Source organism: Pongo abelii, chromosome 9 (genome assembly GCF_028885655.2).
Source record: "Pongo abelii isolate AG06213 chromosome 9, NHGRI_mPonAbe1-v2.0_pri, whole genome shotgun sequence".
NCBI classification, from domain to species: Eukaryota; Metazoa; Chordata; class Mammalia; order Primates; family Hominidae; genus Pongo; species Pongo abelii.
The window spans coordinates 69,274,216-69,290,976 of NC_071994.2; the positions used below are offsets into that span (position 1 = coordinate 69,274,216).

The window sequence follows — 16,761 nt, forward strand, 5'->3', positions numbered from 1 at the left end:
CCAGGGGCCAGGATGGGGATGAATTAGAAATTATTTCTTAATGGGTAGAGAGTTTCAGTTTAGGATAATAAAAAGGCTCTGAAAATAGATCGTGGTGATGGTTGCACAATACTGTGAATGTAATTGATGCCACGGACTTGTATACTTAGAAATCATTGAAATAGCTCATTTTATGTTATACATATTTTACCACAATTAAAAATCCTGATACATGCTATACACTAGGAATGAAAAATCAGAAACTGAATTTTATAAACCCTTTTACAATATCATTGAAAAATATGCAGAATTTAGGGATATATCTTACAAAAGAGGTTAAAGACCTATACACTGAAAACTACAAATATGACTGAGAGAAATTAAGATCATCTAAATAAACAGATATAAATATATATACCATGTTCATGAATTGGAAGGCCCAATGTTACTAAGATGTAACTCTCCCCAAATTGATCTATAAAGTCAACAAAATCCCAATCAAAATTCCAGCAGGTTTTTTGGGGGGATGGGGGGTAGAACTTAAAAAACTTACTGTTAAATTAATGTGAAATTGAAAAGGCCGTAGAATAGTCAAACCAACTTTGTAAAAGAAAGACAAGGCTGAAAGTCCTAAACTGCCAGATTTCAACACTTATAAATATTTTTTGTTATTGGCATCAATAAAGACACATAGATCAAGATAACAGAGTAGAGAGTATAAACTTACAAACAATAATCAACTTATTTTCCATAAAGGTACAAAGGCAATTTAGCAGAAAAAAGAAAGTGTTTTTCAATGAATGCTGCTGGAACAATTAGATACCCATTTTTTTTAATGAATCTCATACCATATGCAAAAAGTTTACTCAAAATGTAGCAAAGATCTAAATTTAAAATGTAAAATTAGAAAATTCCTAGGAAAACCTTTGTCACTGCAAAGTAGGCAATGATTTCTTAGATACAACATCAGAAGAACAATCTATAAAAAAATTGATAAACTGGATTTCATCAAAAGCAAAAACTTCTCTTGAAAATACATAAGAAAATGAAAAGAAAGCCACAGACCTGGAGAAAATATTGCAAGTCATATATCTGATAAAGGAGATGCGTCCATAGTATACAAAGAACTCTCAAAACTCAAAAAGAAAACAACCCAACTTTAAGATGGGAAAATATTTTAACAGAAACTTCTCCAAAGAAGAGATATGGATAGCAAATAAGCACATGAAAAGATGCTCGACATCATTAGTCATCAAGGAAATGCAAAATGAAACCACAATGGCATACCACTGCATAACTGTTAGAATGCTAAAATGAAAAAGACTGGCTGTGCCAACTGTCACAAAAATGCAGAGGAATTGGAACTCTCATACAATGCTCATGAGAATATAAAATTGTCCAACCACTTTGGAAAAGTTGGGCAGTTTCTTAAAAGGTTAAATGTAGACCTATTATATGATTCAGCCATTCCACTGCTTTGCTAGGTATTTGCCTAAGAGAAACAAAAGTATATGTCCATACAAAGACTTGTATATTAATATTCACAAAAGCTTTATTTGTAATAGCCAAAAAGTGGAAACATCAACAGGTGATGGGATAAACAAACTGTGATATATCCATGAATACTATTCGGCAATAAAAGGAAATGCTCTACTAATTCATGCAACAATATTGAAGAATATCACAATAATTACACTGTCTGAAAACAGCCAAACAATAAAAGGGTTCATACTGATTATTCCATTTATACAAAACTCTAGGAAATGAATCAGATCAGTGGTTCCCTGAGGATGGGTGGACTGGGTGTGGGGAGTTGGGAGAAGAGCAAGAAGAAAGTTTTACAAAGAGGCAGAGGACACACAGGTTTCCATGCTGTTCCCAAACACACTAGGCACACTCCTACCTCAGGACGTTGTCACTTGCTGCTCCTTTCCATGGAACATTCTTCCCATTAACCACAGGACTAATTCCCTCGCCTCTTTCAGCTCTCGGATGACATACCCCCTCCTCAGAGTTTCCCTGACCACACTATATGACACAGCACACACACCACCCCCAGCACACCCATGCTGTCAGACTCTCTCCTCTAGACTCTGCTTTTTCTTCTTTGTACTTTATCATATTATATAAGCCTCTTAGCACTGATACATTAAATATATTAGTCCATATCTCCCCCAACTAGACAGTAAGAACTATGAGACCACAGACTTTGTTTCATTCTGTCTCCACTGCCTAAAATATTGCCTGGCATTTAGAAGGTGCTCAGTAAATGCATATTGAGTGAATGGACCCACCTTAAGTCGTAGCTACCATTATTATTGTCTATTTGTCGATGGAGGTTAAGTCACTTGTCTAAAGCCATATAAGCAATAATTTAAGGACCTGGGCTTCAAAGCCAGGTCACTTTGACCCCAGAATCCAAGTTCTGCTCAGTGATGCTACTTTGTCTCAGAGTCTGAGAGGTCACACTCACACACACAAACATAATTGTAAAACAATGCAGTCAGTGACTGCTTGTGGAAAAAGAAATCAATTCACTCCTCCTGGAGGACAATCTGACAGTAGCCAACATTGGAAACTAACAATCCTTCTTCAGGAGTTTGTTTTAATTGAATAATCAAACATGAGGGGAGAATGTCATATACACAAGATGTTCGATACAAAATTATTTATAATAGCAAAGAACTGGGAAGAACAACAAAGTCCCCACAAGGGAGTGATCGAAGTAGCGCGGAAATGAAGTGGAGTCAGGACGTGACAGAAGATGATGCCTGATGTGATCAATTTTTCTCCAAGGAGCAGGAGGCAGGGCCATTTACATAACACCTGGGGTACAGATAAGGGTCAAGCAGAGAGGGGTCTTGAGAGTGCGGAAGGTTTGGAAGGGCTGTTGTGGGCAATGGGAGTGAAGTTCATCAGGGAGAAGCAGAAAGACTGAGAGATGGCGTTGGTGGCCCAGCCGAAGATGAAGACCATGAAAGTGGTGACATCCTGCACAGGCATGTCATTTTTGTTATAGGATTCTAGTGTCATAAGAAGAAAGGGGATAGAGATTTTAACATTGATCCACGCCAGGCTAGAGTCGTGCTGAACATATGTGAGGGAATAAAAAGTGCTGGAGTGAGTGACTGAAATAATCTACCATGTAATACAAGCTGGGAAGAGAAGAGAGGCCGGGAAAAGGCTGGTAGGCCATGAAGGCAGACACCTTTGTGTTATGGCAGGAGTAATGTATAAGGAACATGTCTGAGGTCAAAGAGTTGGCAATTCGTGTGTATGAGATTAGAAGTGAAGCAATTCCAGCTGTCATCACCTAGGAATTTATCCTGTAAATAACTGAAGAGAAGTGTCTAGAATGGGAAGGTCCAGAAATTGTGAGTGAAGAGTGCTAGTTTGGTCACTGATATGGGCACTGAAGCCTTTGAGGATAATGACTGAAGCTTGAGTGGAGACAAAATGGTTAATGGGGTGCCAAGCTGTGGAAAACAATGGACTTCATGATACCTACTTTGTGCCAGTCATTTTACATAGATCTTTTCCTTTTATCTTCATAACAATCAGTTGTACAGATAAGGAGATTTGGAGAGTTCAAGGTCAATGTCCAAGTTTTGAGGAGTCCATTTGACTTGTGGATGCTGACTAGAGAATACAATTATCAGTGAAGGGTCTGATTTTAAACCTATTGCGTTAAAGCTGTTGGCTGAATATCTAGATGGAGATGTCTACAGGCATTTAGAGATGTGGGACTAAGTCTTGGCAAAAAGGCTGGAGTTGAGATATAGATTTCTGTGTTAGAAGTATTGCGTTGATAACTGAGACCAGGGTATAGCCTGAGAATAGAATGGAACGGAGTGAACTGGAAAAGAGGAGCACTTTGGCATGTGCTCAGATGTGGACAGTGGGGACCTAAGAGGAGCCAGAAATTTTAAAAATGTAGGCATCATATTTTGGTAGGTTGGAAAAGTGGCCATGGATTTTCAGCTCCTTCCTTCAAGAGGTAAGGCCTATTTCCCCACCCCTGAAATGTGGGCTGGCATTTTGACTTACTTTGACTAATACAAGGCAGCAGAGTGATGTGCAAGTTCTAAACCTAGGCCTCAAGAGACCCTGCAGCTTCGGCTTTCTCACTGGAATCCCTTCCACCACCATGTGTACAAACCTGAGTGAGCCTGCTGCAAGATGAGAAGGCACGTGGAGAGAGGGCCCTGCTGCTCTAGCCTTCCCAGCCGGAGCACCAGATATGTGAACAAGCCCAACCCAGAAAAGCTGAGCCTGGCCCAGACCACAAAACTGCCCAGCTAAGCCCAGCCCAAATTGCTGATCCACAGAATCTTGTGCTAACTCAAACAGTTGTTTTTTTCTTGTAGTTGTTTTGTTTTTGTTTGTGTGTTTTTGTTTTGTTTTGTTTTGTTTTGTTTTTGAGACACAGTCTTGCTCTGTCAGCCAGGCTGGAATGCAGTGGCACGATCTCCACTGCACTGACTGCAACCTCCATCTCCCGGGTTCAAGCAATTCTCCTGCCTCAGCCTCCCGAGTAGCTAGGATTACAGGTGTGTGCCACCACACCTGGCTAATTTTTGTATTTTTAGTAGAGACAGGGTTTCACCATGTTGGCCAGGCTGGTTTCGAACTCCTGACTTCAGGTAATCCGCCCGCCTTGGCCTCGTAAAGTGCTGGGATTACAGGCCTGAGCCACCGCGCCTGGCCAAAACAGTTGTTATTTTAAGTCACTAAGTTTAGGAGTCATTTGTTAACATGGCAATAGATAACCGATACGCACATGGCCCAGAAGCAAGGGGGACAACAGCTTACATAAACACACGGAGGAGAGGTCAACTTTGATGACGACTTGAAGGAAAAGTGTTTGCCGGGTTCAAAGATGTGATGGGGGCAGCAACCAGAGAACAGTGCTGGAAAGTGAAAGTTAACTATTAACAATGGCTCCTTATAGAGTTAGGATGGGGATGAGGTCAGCAGAACACAGATTTTCACTTTTAATACTGTGTACCCAATGTATGTGTTGCTTGTGTAATGGTTTTAACAGCTTGAGTATTGTGTAATTTTTGAATAATTCAATATTTATGTCTTTAAAAACACGTACTGATTAGAAAATAGAGGAGGTGGTGTGGACTAGTGGTTTTGGAGAGTAGACAAACCAGCTGCATCACAATCACCTGGGAAGTTTTAAACAAACATTGAGCCCAGGGGTCCCACCCCTGGATATTCTGATTCAGTTAGTTTGGTCAAGGGCCAGGTGAGTTGTTTTCTTCACATAGCTCCCCAGGTATTGAGATTGTCAGGGTGAGAAGAAAAGAGTTCTGAAGACAGAAACCCAGTAAATGTCTTTATATAGGGGGCTGAAAGCAGAAAAATAATTTTCTTTTTTTTCTTTTTTTTTTCTTTTTGAGACGGAGTCTCGCTCTGTTGCTCAGGCTGGAGTCCAGTGGCGTGATCTCCGCTCACTGCAAGCTCCGCCTGCCGGGTTCATGCCATTCTCCTGCCTCAGCCTCCTGAGTAGCTGGGACTACAGGCTCCCACCACCATGCCCAGCTAATTTTTTTGTGTGTTTTTAGTAGAGACGGGGTTTCACCGTGTTAGCCAGGAGGATCTCAATCTCCTGACCTCGTGATCTGCCTGCCTCAGCCTCCCAAAGTGTTGGGATTACAGGTGTGAGCCACCGCGCCTGGCCAAGATTTTCAAACTAAGCTTCTGTGGAAGACTAGAGTTCCAGAAACACTTACAATATGCATTAATAAAACAGCAATTTATACCACTTATTGCATGATTACTAAGTCCCAGGCAATATGATAAGCCCTTTATATTTATTACCTCATTTATTTATTTTTATTTTTTGAGAGAGAGTCTAGCTCTGTCGTCCAGGCTGGAGTGCAGTGACACAATCTTCGCTCACTGCAAGCTCTGCCTCCCGGGCTCAAGCAATCCTCCAGCCTCAGCCTCCCAAGTAGCTGGGATTACAGGCGTGCACCTCCATGCCCGGCTAATGGTTGTTTTTTTTTTTTTTTCTATTTTTAGTACAGACGGGGTTTCACCATGTTGGCCAGGCTGGTCTCAAACTCCTGATCTCAAGTGATCTGCCCACCTCAGCTTCCCAAAGTACTGGGATTACAGGTGTGAGCCACTGTGCCAGGCCTATTAGCTCATTTAATACTCACAACACTTCCCCAAGAAACTGTGGCCCAGGGAGAAGTAATTTGTCCAAAGTTAGCTAGGTGGAGTCAGGATTTGAATGCAGGTTATCTAATTCCAAAGTCTTTCTGCTTTTATAGGTTTGCTTTTGCAGGGAAAAATTATTTACTATATGGAATTAGCTCAACTTTAAGTTTTTCTCCCAGAATATGTCACTGCTTATTTCTAATATAATCTGGACTGTGAGCTCATCTCCGGGAGGAAATTCTGTCTTTTTACCGCCTTATTTCCAGGGCCCAGGATATAGTTCGCACTCAATACATGTTTGTTGAATAAATGAATGAATGTGTGGATTTGGGATCTGAACCAAAGTTTGTAGGTTTTGTTATTTTAAGTTTAATATTCCAATAATAGAGTTCTTCTCCGTGGAGAGCACTACTTTTCAAAAAGGCAGGTGCACTGGAATCATGAGGTGGACAGGAGATTTGCTGGGGCTGTGCAAGGAAGAGTTGATGAAGAAACAGAATTAACCAATTCAGACAATATATTTCGCCAAAGAAGGCAATGAAAGGAAAAAAAAACAGACGTGGATCAGTTGCGCCCATCTTGAGGAGGCAGACAAGACAAAGGTGAATAAGTTTACAGGCTGAAGAGAGATCACCAGTAAAGAGGCGAAGGTGCAGATGGAGGAGACAGATGGGATTAATAGGCGGCGAGACTCAGGGAAGGTGAGGAGGGGTCCTAAGGGAACTAGCCTTAGGCAGGAGGGACACCTGTTCCTCTGAATCTAGGCAAACAAGGGCTGTCGAAGATGCAGGGAGGTTTTTGGCAGAGTTAAGGGAAGGAGAGCACAGGAAGCAGGACTTCACGGAGATGAGAGCAGCCCAGTAAATGAAGTTTGTCTTCCAGCCCTCACCATCTAGGGTCATGGGTCAGGAAATTTAACTCCAGAATTCTGCAGATGGACATGGGGTTACGAAACTTAAAAACAACAAACAAACAAACAAACAAACGACCATCTACTATCATCATGGTTTCATTTTAAATAGAGGGGTGGCATTTAACACACCAACAAAAGGTAGAACGGGCATAACCTAGGAATAAATCTACTCAGCTTTATGACCAACTCACTCCGTTCTTATTTTTTTCATTTCGCCAGGGAGGATGACTCCTTCCTCCAGGACGAGTGCGTGGGGAGCGCAGCTCCAAACCGCCCACGCCGGCAGCCGCTCACCATCCCCGCGGGGCGGGCGCGGAGCCTGGCAACACGAGGGCGCCGCTCCTGCGCCTAGACAACCGGCCCGGGCTGCCATCTCGCCCCGCGGAACAGGCAGCGACTCGCGGGTCCCAGGCAGGCGGCGGGGCACTCCGCCCGGGGCCAGCCTCGGTCCCTGCGGAGGGCCAGCGGGGCGCAGACGCCGGCGGGCGCATCCCAGAGCCGAAGGCGCCCCCCTCCTCGCCCCGCCCGCCAGGGGCCCACCCCGGCCCCTGCCCCGCCCCTCCTGGCGCCCCCTCCGCGCCCTTTCTCGGGGTCCCCCGGCGTAGCGACCCTGGCGGGGCAGCTGCGGTGGGGGCAGAGGTGCCAGCTCGCTAGTCCCAGTGGCCGCGTGCCCTCCTCCGACAGCTCTGCCCCGTGGGTGTGGGGACACTACCCTCGCTTGAGCTCCGCTGCGCCGTATCCGAGGCTCTGGGTGCCCGAGCCCACCCTGGGGTCGGGCGCTCGCGCCAGTCCTAGCCCCCGGAGGCCCGCTTCTCCCGCAGGAGATCGAGGGTCAGCAGGCGCTCACGCAGGGCCACCCTTCGGGCGCCCTACCTGTCATAGCTCCAGCGGCTGTAAGACAGGGTCCGGTGGCTGCTGACTCCCTCCATCGCCGCCTCCGGCTCCGCTCGGGGCTCCGCGGTCGGCGGCGGCGGCGGCGGCGCTGGGCTCGGGGCTGGCTCGCAGGCTGCGGGCCGGGCCGGGGCGCGGGCGGAGGACTGTACCATTCGCCCCCCGGGGGGTGACCCCTCCGGCTCTGCCAATGGCGGGGACGCGCGACTGCGGGGACCCGGGCCCGTGAGGCCCCCTCCCCCTCGCTCGGGTCCCGCGGGGGCGCGGCTGCGGCAGCCTGGGTGCTTATTTATTTATTTCCGAGGTGTGCCCCGCGTCGCCATGACAACCGCTCCATCTTTTCCGGCGTCACTAGGGCACCGCTGCTTTCAAACCTTCCCGGGACAGGGGTTGCTAAGAGGCTGCTCCGGCTCCTGCTTGCTTGGGAGTCCCGGATCCGCTGTCGCCACTCGGGGCCCTTCTGCAGAGGCGCCCTCCTTTCCGGCGTGGGAGTCTTCAGCCAACCTCCCACAATCAAGTTCCCCCCTTCTCAGGAATGGAAATAGCCATCCCCCAATTTCCTAGATTCCCGCCGTCTCCCCGTCCCTTCTTCCCCAGGGTGGAAGTCTTGAAACCACCGTCCCCTCCTCTCTTCAAACTGCCTCCCTCCTTACTGAGAATGGAAATCCACTACTTCCTCCCTCTCTCCCGGGTGGATTCCCTCGGCCCTGCTATCTGGTCTATTACGGGCCTCTTGGGTTCCGAAGACCAAGCTCTGTAAACACTCCCATTTCTAGGCCACCTTGTTCTGTTTATGTCCCTTGTGCTTTCTCTTCATTACTACTGAAAATCCTTTGGAAAAAGTCCAAGTGTCTTGGCACAGCCAGGGGAGAGCTTGTCTGACAGTGACCCAGGGAAGGCTATGGCAAGAAGGCCCGCCTGGGTGGGGCGGGGTGGGGAGGGGTGGGGCAGGGAGAGCCGGCTCGCTCCTTCTTGTCTGCCCGGGGCCCCCGGTCCCTTCCCATCCCCCACCTTAGGCTGATGGCTTTAGGGATTTACAGGTATAATCTTCTTGCAGAGGTCACAAGAGCCTAAGAAGGACCTTTCGGGCAGTTGCTGTGGGGTGGTTGGCTAACTTCACGCCAGGGTCAGGGTCGGGGTGGAGGTGCCGAAGTTCCAGGAGGCTGGAGCGCGAGGAGGGGGAGGTAGGGTTTGCGCTACCCTAATCCAAGGATCCTGACAACTCCTGTGAACTAGAGCTAACCCTGTGGGTTATAGAGGTTGCAACTGGCAGTGCACCTGTTGCATCCAGCCCACAATCACAGGGGAAAAAATGCTTTTCATCGAATAAATGGACAACACTTAAAAATTGGGAGATTTAATAGATCTAGCTTTTTATCCTCTCTTGAAAACTAAGAATGTCTGCCAGTGCTGGGCCTGTCTTCAGCATGGCAGGCATAGAGCGCAGGAGTGGCTGTCCTCTGCACCGGGAGCAGGGAATATGTTGTTCTATAAGCCTCTGGCCCTAGCCGGCCAGCTTTTCTCTTACATGACTTTCTTGGTCCTTATAGCTTTTAAGTTTACCATTTCTGTGCAATACAGCCATCTCTATAACCACTGAAGTACCCAACTTGCTCATAGAGCTACCCAAATGCATCATTAATCAATATTTACCAAGGGCCAGGTACTGAGCAAAATGCTTTATGTACTAGATAGACACTGTTACTGTCTCTCGTGGAGTTTACAGACTGGTGTGCAAGGACTGACTCCCCCAAAAAGCCAGTATTCCTGAACCACATCTTGATAGTGAGGCTCGTGGCACACTCAAGACCTCAAGCAGTAGTGGATTGGAACTCCAGAATCAACTTGTTGAAACTGTGTGAAGCCTTATTTCATTGTTTAGGGGTAGGGGTCAGAGGTGAGCTTCCCCCTCTGGAGAATGTGTGAGAGTTTTTGGGGTCTCCCACAGAAACTGCAGGACCAGAGGCTACTGCTCCTGACCCATATGTCATAAGACAAGTCCTAAGGATGTCCCTTCTCCAAAGGACTCAGAACCAGCAGTCACAGAGTCCTCCTGAGGCTGACATTTAGGCACTGGCTGCCAGCACTCACTGCAGCCTGCCTTGGTGAGGCCACTGTAGCTACAAAAGCCAGTAAACCTGCTACTGGCTCTTATAGCCCCCACTTCCAAATCCTGATACCCTCTAGAAGTACAAACAAGAAGCCCAAGGCCAGGTGTCTTGAACCAAGGCTGAAAGCTGTAGAGAAGCTACACCCCAGACATCCTTAGGAGAACTCTGGGCTAAGCAGATGGAGAAGCCCAACGAAGCTGTACAGGTAGGACCTTTTGACCCTTATCAATGCCAGGAGCGGTGCGTCGGCAATCTGTAGGAGGAGGACGTTTGGCAATATGAAAACATGGCCACAAAATCTTTCCATTCCTCTCGTTGAGAAACAAGATCTATGTTACCTCCCCTTTAATCTGGATGCTATGTAACTTCTGAGGTTAAGTAATGAAAGGCCCTTCAACATCCCCTGTTCACTGGACCCCTGAGCTGACATGTTAGAAGTCTGACTACTGTGATGCTGCCATGCTGTGAGAAAGCCCAAGCTACAAGTAAAGGTCAGATGTGGGTGCTTCGATTGACAGTCCCAGCTGAGCCCAGCCTTCAAGTCCCCACAGCCAGGCACCAGACATAGGACTGAAGAAGCCTTCAGATGATTACAGCCCCTAGCCCTTTAAGTCATCCCCAACTGCTTGAGCCTTCCAGCTGAGCCCTAGACATCACAAAGGAGAGACAAGTCATCCTTGCTCTGCCCTGACCTGACCCAGAGAATCTGTGAACACTATGAAACGGTTGTTGTTTTACACTGTAGATAACCAGGCAGGCAGAATTCATCTCTGAGGAACTGGTTCTTTTTCCTTGAAAGCTGATTCATGGCCCTTTGGTTATGACAGGAAGGGTCCCAGTTCATCTGCAGAGAAGAGCTGCAACAAGGAAACTGGATTGCTCTGCACGGAGGAGCAATAGGAATTCAGGAGTTGTCTTCTTGTAGCTAAATGATGAGTGGTAGGGGTAAGATTGGAACTGGGAGAAGAGAGGATACAGGAGAAAAGCTTGCGTAAGAAGAAGGTGAAATGGTAGAAAGCTGGACTCTAAGAAGGAAAGTAACTGGTGAGAAATTCCGACGGATGGCCAAGGGACTCGAGGAATGGAGATGTCTAATGTTCTATTTTAAGTTGGTTCCTGCTCCTTGGTGCTGCTCTATTACCTCCAAACTTTCAGAAAAAGTCTGGTATGTATATACCACCACCTCCTACGAATGATGCTTAGGGAATGCAGAAGGTGGGGCACTGTCCACAGTGGGACACTTTGTGGGATAAAGTGGAGTGGGAGGACGGCACCCTGGCAGCTTTTTGGAGACTGAGAAGTTAGGAGCAAGAATGCACATGCAGAGGAGACCAGGAGGGCATGCCCCTTCCCAAGAATCCCTGGGCATGTCAGTGAGCATACTAGACTTCCCCAGATGAAAGGTGACAGGCTAGAGATAGTCTATCTGGATTTTAAAGGAAAGTGTAACCTTAGAAGGCTGGAAGCTTCAGACTGTGAAGATGTGTGGCCAGTGGTCCTGGAACTAGGGGTCTGGCTACTCTGCAGTAAGCAAACAAGCAATGAAGAAACCCAAAGCCAGGACCTAGGACCAAGGGCTCACCGTGGCAAAATGGGGAACAGGGACCTGGGAGTCTATGTCCTCAGAGAATAAAACCTGGAAGGAAAAATCCCTTGTTGCAGCAGAGATGGAGAGTTATAAAGAGAAACCACTTCCCAGGCTAAAACATGGTCCATTATCTCCAGAGTAAAACTCTGGGAAAAAAATTCTGCTAGCTAGAACCAATGTGCTCCTAAGACCCACCCTTTCCCTTTAGTCTCCATTCCCACTGCCACCACATTTTACCCCAAGCAGCAATGGTTTCCCTTTAACGTTCTGTGTTTAACATTCCCTTTAGCACAATCCCCGTGTTCCTCTACTGCAGCTAGGAAGGACTAGCTTCATTAATTTTAGAGGAAAGATTCAGGAAAATAAAGAGTTAGCACATGAAATGTATAAATGCAGGGCCCGGGATCCTGCACCATTCCGCTGGCCATCTGCAGATATCTATACTCTGATTCCAAAAGGTGGACTTGCTACCGGATTTCTTTCCTAGACATCCTGACAATGCCCAAAGTCAAGAGGTGAAGAAGCTCATTTCTGTTCTGAGAGACAGGCTTCGTGTCCAGATGACTAGCACCTTGAATAACCTCACCAACTGATGGTCCATCCCTACTCTCACACTCACAGAGAGTGGCTTCATCTTCAGAAGCCCAGCTGAATAACCACATTGCAATCTAATCACTCCTGCTATGGACTGAATGTTTGTGTCTCCTCTGGATTGATATGTTGAAACCTAAATCCCAAAGTGATGGTATTAGGAGGTGGGGCCTGTGGGAGGTGATTAGGTGATGAGGGTGGAAATGGGATTAGTCCCCTTTATAAAAGAGGCCTGAGAATCCCCTTCCACCAAGTGAGGATACAGTGAGAAGACCAACATCTATGAACCAGGAAGCAGGCCTTCACCAGACACTGAATAGTGCTGGCACCTTGATCTTGGGCTTCACAGCCTCTACACTGTGAGAAGTCTATTTCTGGTTTTTTGGGTTTGTTGTTGTTGAAACAGAGTTTCGCTCTTGTCACCCAGGCTGGAGTGCAATGGCGCGATCTCAGTTCACTGCAACCTCCACCTCCTGGGTTCAAGCAATTCTCCTGCCTCAGCCTCCCGAGTAGCTGGGATTACAGATGCCCGCCACCACGCCCAGCTAATTTTTGTATTATTAGTAGAGACAGGGTTTCACGATGTTGGCCAGGCTGGTCTCGAATTCCTGAGCTCAGGTGATCCGCCTGGCTTGGCCTCCCAAAGTGCTGGGATTATAGCCGTTTCTGTTGTATTTAAGCCAACCAGTTTATGGTACTTTTGTTGTAGCAGCCTAACTAGATTAAGACAACCCCCACTCCTATCTCTGCCTGCCAAACACACAGTGGCAGGAGATTTTTCACATAGAGCACCCTCTCAGCCCTTCTCTGAGTCCTCAAGTCTTTCTGCAAGTGAAGAAAGGAGTACAGATAGGGATCTGAGAAGTTCTGAGAAGTGACAGGTAACTTTTCTTAACATCCCTCACTCTGCTGCCAGAGGAAGGAGCAGGCCTTCATATCTCATAGGTAGGTACATAGCACCACTCAGTGAGTGGTGGAGATGCCTGCTGTGGGCTATTTGGAAGTCTGAGCAAGGGGCAGGGGGGAGCTGGAAGCTGCATGGGCAAAGATAGGCATCAGTGTGAATGTTCAGCCATTTGTTCTGAAGATTGGGCGGGGTGGGGGAAGCTCTTAAAATTCATGGTAGAGTCGATCGTTTTTGAAAGCCATAGATTTTAAGGACAATCGCAAGAGTGGGACTGTTTATGCAGTGAAAAGGTTTGTTGAGTATCAGGAGTTAAGGTTCTGGCATTTAAAAAAATTTGGAAAAAGATTTACTTATATGCTTTTTGTTTTTGTTGTTTTGTGTTTTTTTTTTCCTACTGTAGACAGAAGAGACAGAAACTATAAACTATAATTTGGTTTCGATTCAGGTCACTAGATGCCATTTCTGGCATCCCTGAACTTGTGAACGATCAATGATCATATGATCCTGTGAGTTACTATCATCTCTAACCTGTGTACAACCGCCACAGCATGAATTAGGTATGTTATTTAAATTTATTATTAATATTTGAATATTTGCTCTCAAATATAGGCAACCTTTTTTTTTTTTTTTTTTTTTTTGAGATGGAGTTTTGCTCTTGTTGCCCAGGCTGGAGTGCAGTGGCACAATCTCTGCTCACCACAACCTCCGCCTCCCGGGTTCAAGCGATTCTCCTGCCTCAGCCTCCCGAGTAGGTGGGATTACAGGCATGCACCACCACCCCTGGCTAATTTTGTATTTTCAGTAGAGATGGGATTTCTCCATGTTGGTCAGGCTGGTCTTGAACTCCTGACCTCAGGTGATCCACCTGCCTCGGCCTCCCAAAGTGCTGGGATTACAAGCGTGAGCCACCATGCCCGGCCAGGCAAGCATATTTTAGGTAGAATCTGGAGGAAAAAAAATGCCTTTTGTGCTTTGTAAGTTGAAATTCTACCATATCTATTTATAGTTGCATGACTGTATGCTGCAATCTGTATAATTGTGAGAGCTTTTAATTTAATGTATTAATTATTAAGAATTTTCAAACAGTTAAATCTGAAAATAGATGGGCAGTTAATTCAAGTAAGTATTAAGAGAGTTACCCAGGTAACTTTAGAAAGAACATCACATTCTTTCTGAAGCCACAAATATTTATAATGATGTAAATAATAAAAGGCAGCATATAGGAAGAGCTGGGATAATAGAAGCCCCAGGGAAGTCAGTGGGAATCCTGCGGGTGCTCTGCTTCCCGCATGGAGCCAGAGGTGGGCCAGTCAACCGATGCTAATGGTCCTGAAGGCAGGGCCCTCACAGTGTTTCATTTCCTTAGCTTGGTGTCAGAAAATGCCATAGAAAGTTCTGGGCTCCCCATGAGGCCAATTAAAGGGCTAAGAGGACAGGTGGACCCAAATGGGCTTCAATGTTTGGGTGAGGAAGATGCAAAGTACATGAGCCAGGTGAGTAGAGAGATGACGCCGGGATGGCAAACATGAGTAGAGGTGATGGCATGCCAACGAGGACCAGGTGAGACAAGGTAGTTCTTATGGAGAAGATGATCAGGGATCAGATACTTTCTTTTCTCTAGGTAGCAGGATGACACAGAAATCCCTCTTTATCAGGAGTTTAGGAAATGAAGTGTCAGGGGTCCCCCAAACCATCCCTAGGTTTAATGATTCTCTAGGAGGACCCGCAGGGCTCAGCACAGAATTGTATTCATGACTGTGATTTATTATGGTGAAAGGATTCTGTGTCAGTGTCTCCGAGATCCAGCTCAGGCTCCATGAGTCACTAGAATAACTCATAGGTCTCAGAAGCGGCTGTTATACTCACCATTATCTCTTATTACAGTGAAAGGATACATAGTAAAGCCAGCAAAGAAGAAAGGCTTTGGGGCAAAGCCAGGAGAAACCACAAGCTTCCAAGTGAACCCTTCCGGTGGAGTTGCATGAGGACTCACTTCATTCTCCCAGCAACAGTGTGTGACAACACATGGTGGTGTTGCCAATTGGAGAAGCTCACCCAAGCCTTGGTGTCCGAAGCTCTTAATGAGGTGTCAGTCATGGAGACATGCAAAGCCTGTGTAAATGGCCTCAGCTGCCCCAATAACTCCCTCTCCCCCTACCCCCAGAGCAAAACTAAGAGTTCGTCATAAGTCATTTTATTAGGATAAACTTATCGGGTCAAACTGATATAGCCTCTCCCAAGGCCCCAGGCATACAAAAACATTCATCAGTCAGAATATTCCAAGGGCCCCCAAAACTCAAGCACCTGCACCTCTTCTCCAAGGACTGCCTTCACACAGCTGGAACCACTTTGCTCACCTTTAAAAAGAGCCATAGGTACCTAGGATCTGCCTCCACGCTGGGATGGCCCTTGCCTAAGCCTGACAGGTGCAGGAGCGAAAGAGTGAGGCATCCTTGCCTTGCATGTAGAAAACGTTGAGGTGTAGCTTGTACTCCAGAGTTTCCCTGTAGGATAGTGTTGACTCTAACCTCTATGAGACTTTGCCTGAAATCACTCTCTTGCTTGACTTCCTTTTTTTTCTTGTCCTCCTACACCCGCTCCTTTACTTGTCTCCCTAGCAGCATTTCAGTGATGTGCTGACACTGGCTAGTTCCAAAAGCTGATTGTTAGCAACTCTTCCCAACTCCATATTCAGAGATATCCTGTTGATAGCTTTAAACTGGTCACGGTGGAAGTACTCACTATAGAGTATTTGTGGAAATTGTTGAATGCTTGCTTTATTTATCAAGCTTATTTGTTTTCTTTCCATAAAGCCAGTTGTTACTCATTTACTATCACACCACTGGGCACTTCCTTAATAAATCACTTGAATATGAATGTTTGTTTCAGTGTCTACTTCTGCAAACCCAACCTAAGAAAGAAACTACCTTGGCAGTTTTTTGAGAGTCAGGAGGCTCAGAGACGTAGGTTGAAGTATATTTATTATATGAGGCCAGATGATCCACTATTTATTTGAGTTCTAAGTGGACTAAGGCAAGAAAGTCATCTTCAATGGATTGAAGCTGAGGTGCCTGCTGCTCTGACTCTTGGGCTTGATGACCTGCAAGTCCAATAGTGCCAGACGTATCTGTGTTAGATAAGAGCCCTGTGCTGAGTCTCTGGAAAGTCATGTGGAGCTTTTAGGTTTGGAGCTGGACCCTGCCTTCTGCAGCAGAGAACTACTCATATTTGCAAAGAGAGAGCTTATAGTGTGCTCCTGGGCCCTAATGGAGCTTGAATACCTGATGTGGGACATCAAGACACTATGTGACTAGATCTGCCCACAGTAATCTGGGACACCAGTCATAAATTCACCCAGGCATGAACTGGGTGTTTTATGTTTACCAGTTCACCAGTCAGAAACTAGCAATTCATTGTATGATTGTATGATGACAATGATTTGGTGTTGGATCCAGACAGGTGCAGAAGGCACAAGTAAGCTATATGAAGACACGATTCAAACTCTGTCATCTACCCCTGTTGCTCCAAACTCCTTCCTGTGGGAGTGTCCCATACCACCACTGCTGTAGGAGGAAAAACTCTGAGCCCAATGTATGGTACGGTGGTG

At 46.4% G+C, this 16,761-nt stretch overlaps 1 protein-coding gene and 1 long non-coding RNA gene across 4 annotated transcripts in view; one reads left to right on the forward strand and one right to left on the reverse strand.

The window, feature by feature from the left end:
• Positions 1-8,595, reverse strand: part of LOC129048698 (homeobox protein ARX-like) — a 39,835-nt gene extending 31,240 nt beyond the window's left edge. For 2 of the 3 annotated variants that reach the window (XM_063711281.1, XM_063711280.1), the window contains exon 1: positions 7,940-8,595. In XM_063711281.1, the coding sequence (XP_063567351.1) occupies positions 7,940-8,112 (173 nt within the window). In that variant the 5' untranslated portion in view covers positions 8,113-8,595. Of the gene's footprint in view, positions 1-4,791; positions 4,890-7,257; positions 7,370-7,939 lie in introns of those variants that run through there. The other variant, XR_008511256.1, reaches the window with a different exon arrangement.
• A 1,297-nt stretch (positions 8,596-9,892) lies between these two features.
• On the forward strand, positions 9,893-16,024 carry LOC129048970 (uncharacterized). Its single transcript, XR_008511685.1, has 3 exons — positions 9,893-11,233; positions 13,600-13,711; positions 15,039-16,024. It is a non-coding gene; the product is annotated as an uncharacterized LOC129048970 (long non-coding RNA).
• The last annotated feature ends 737 nt before the right edge of the window (positions 16,025-16,761 follow it).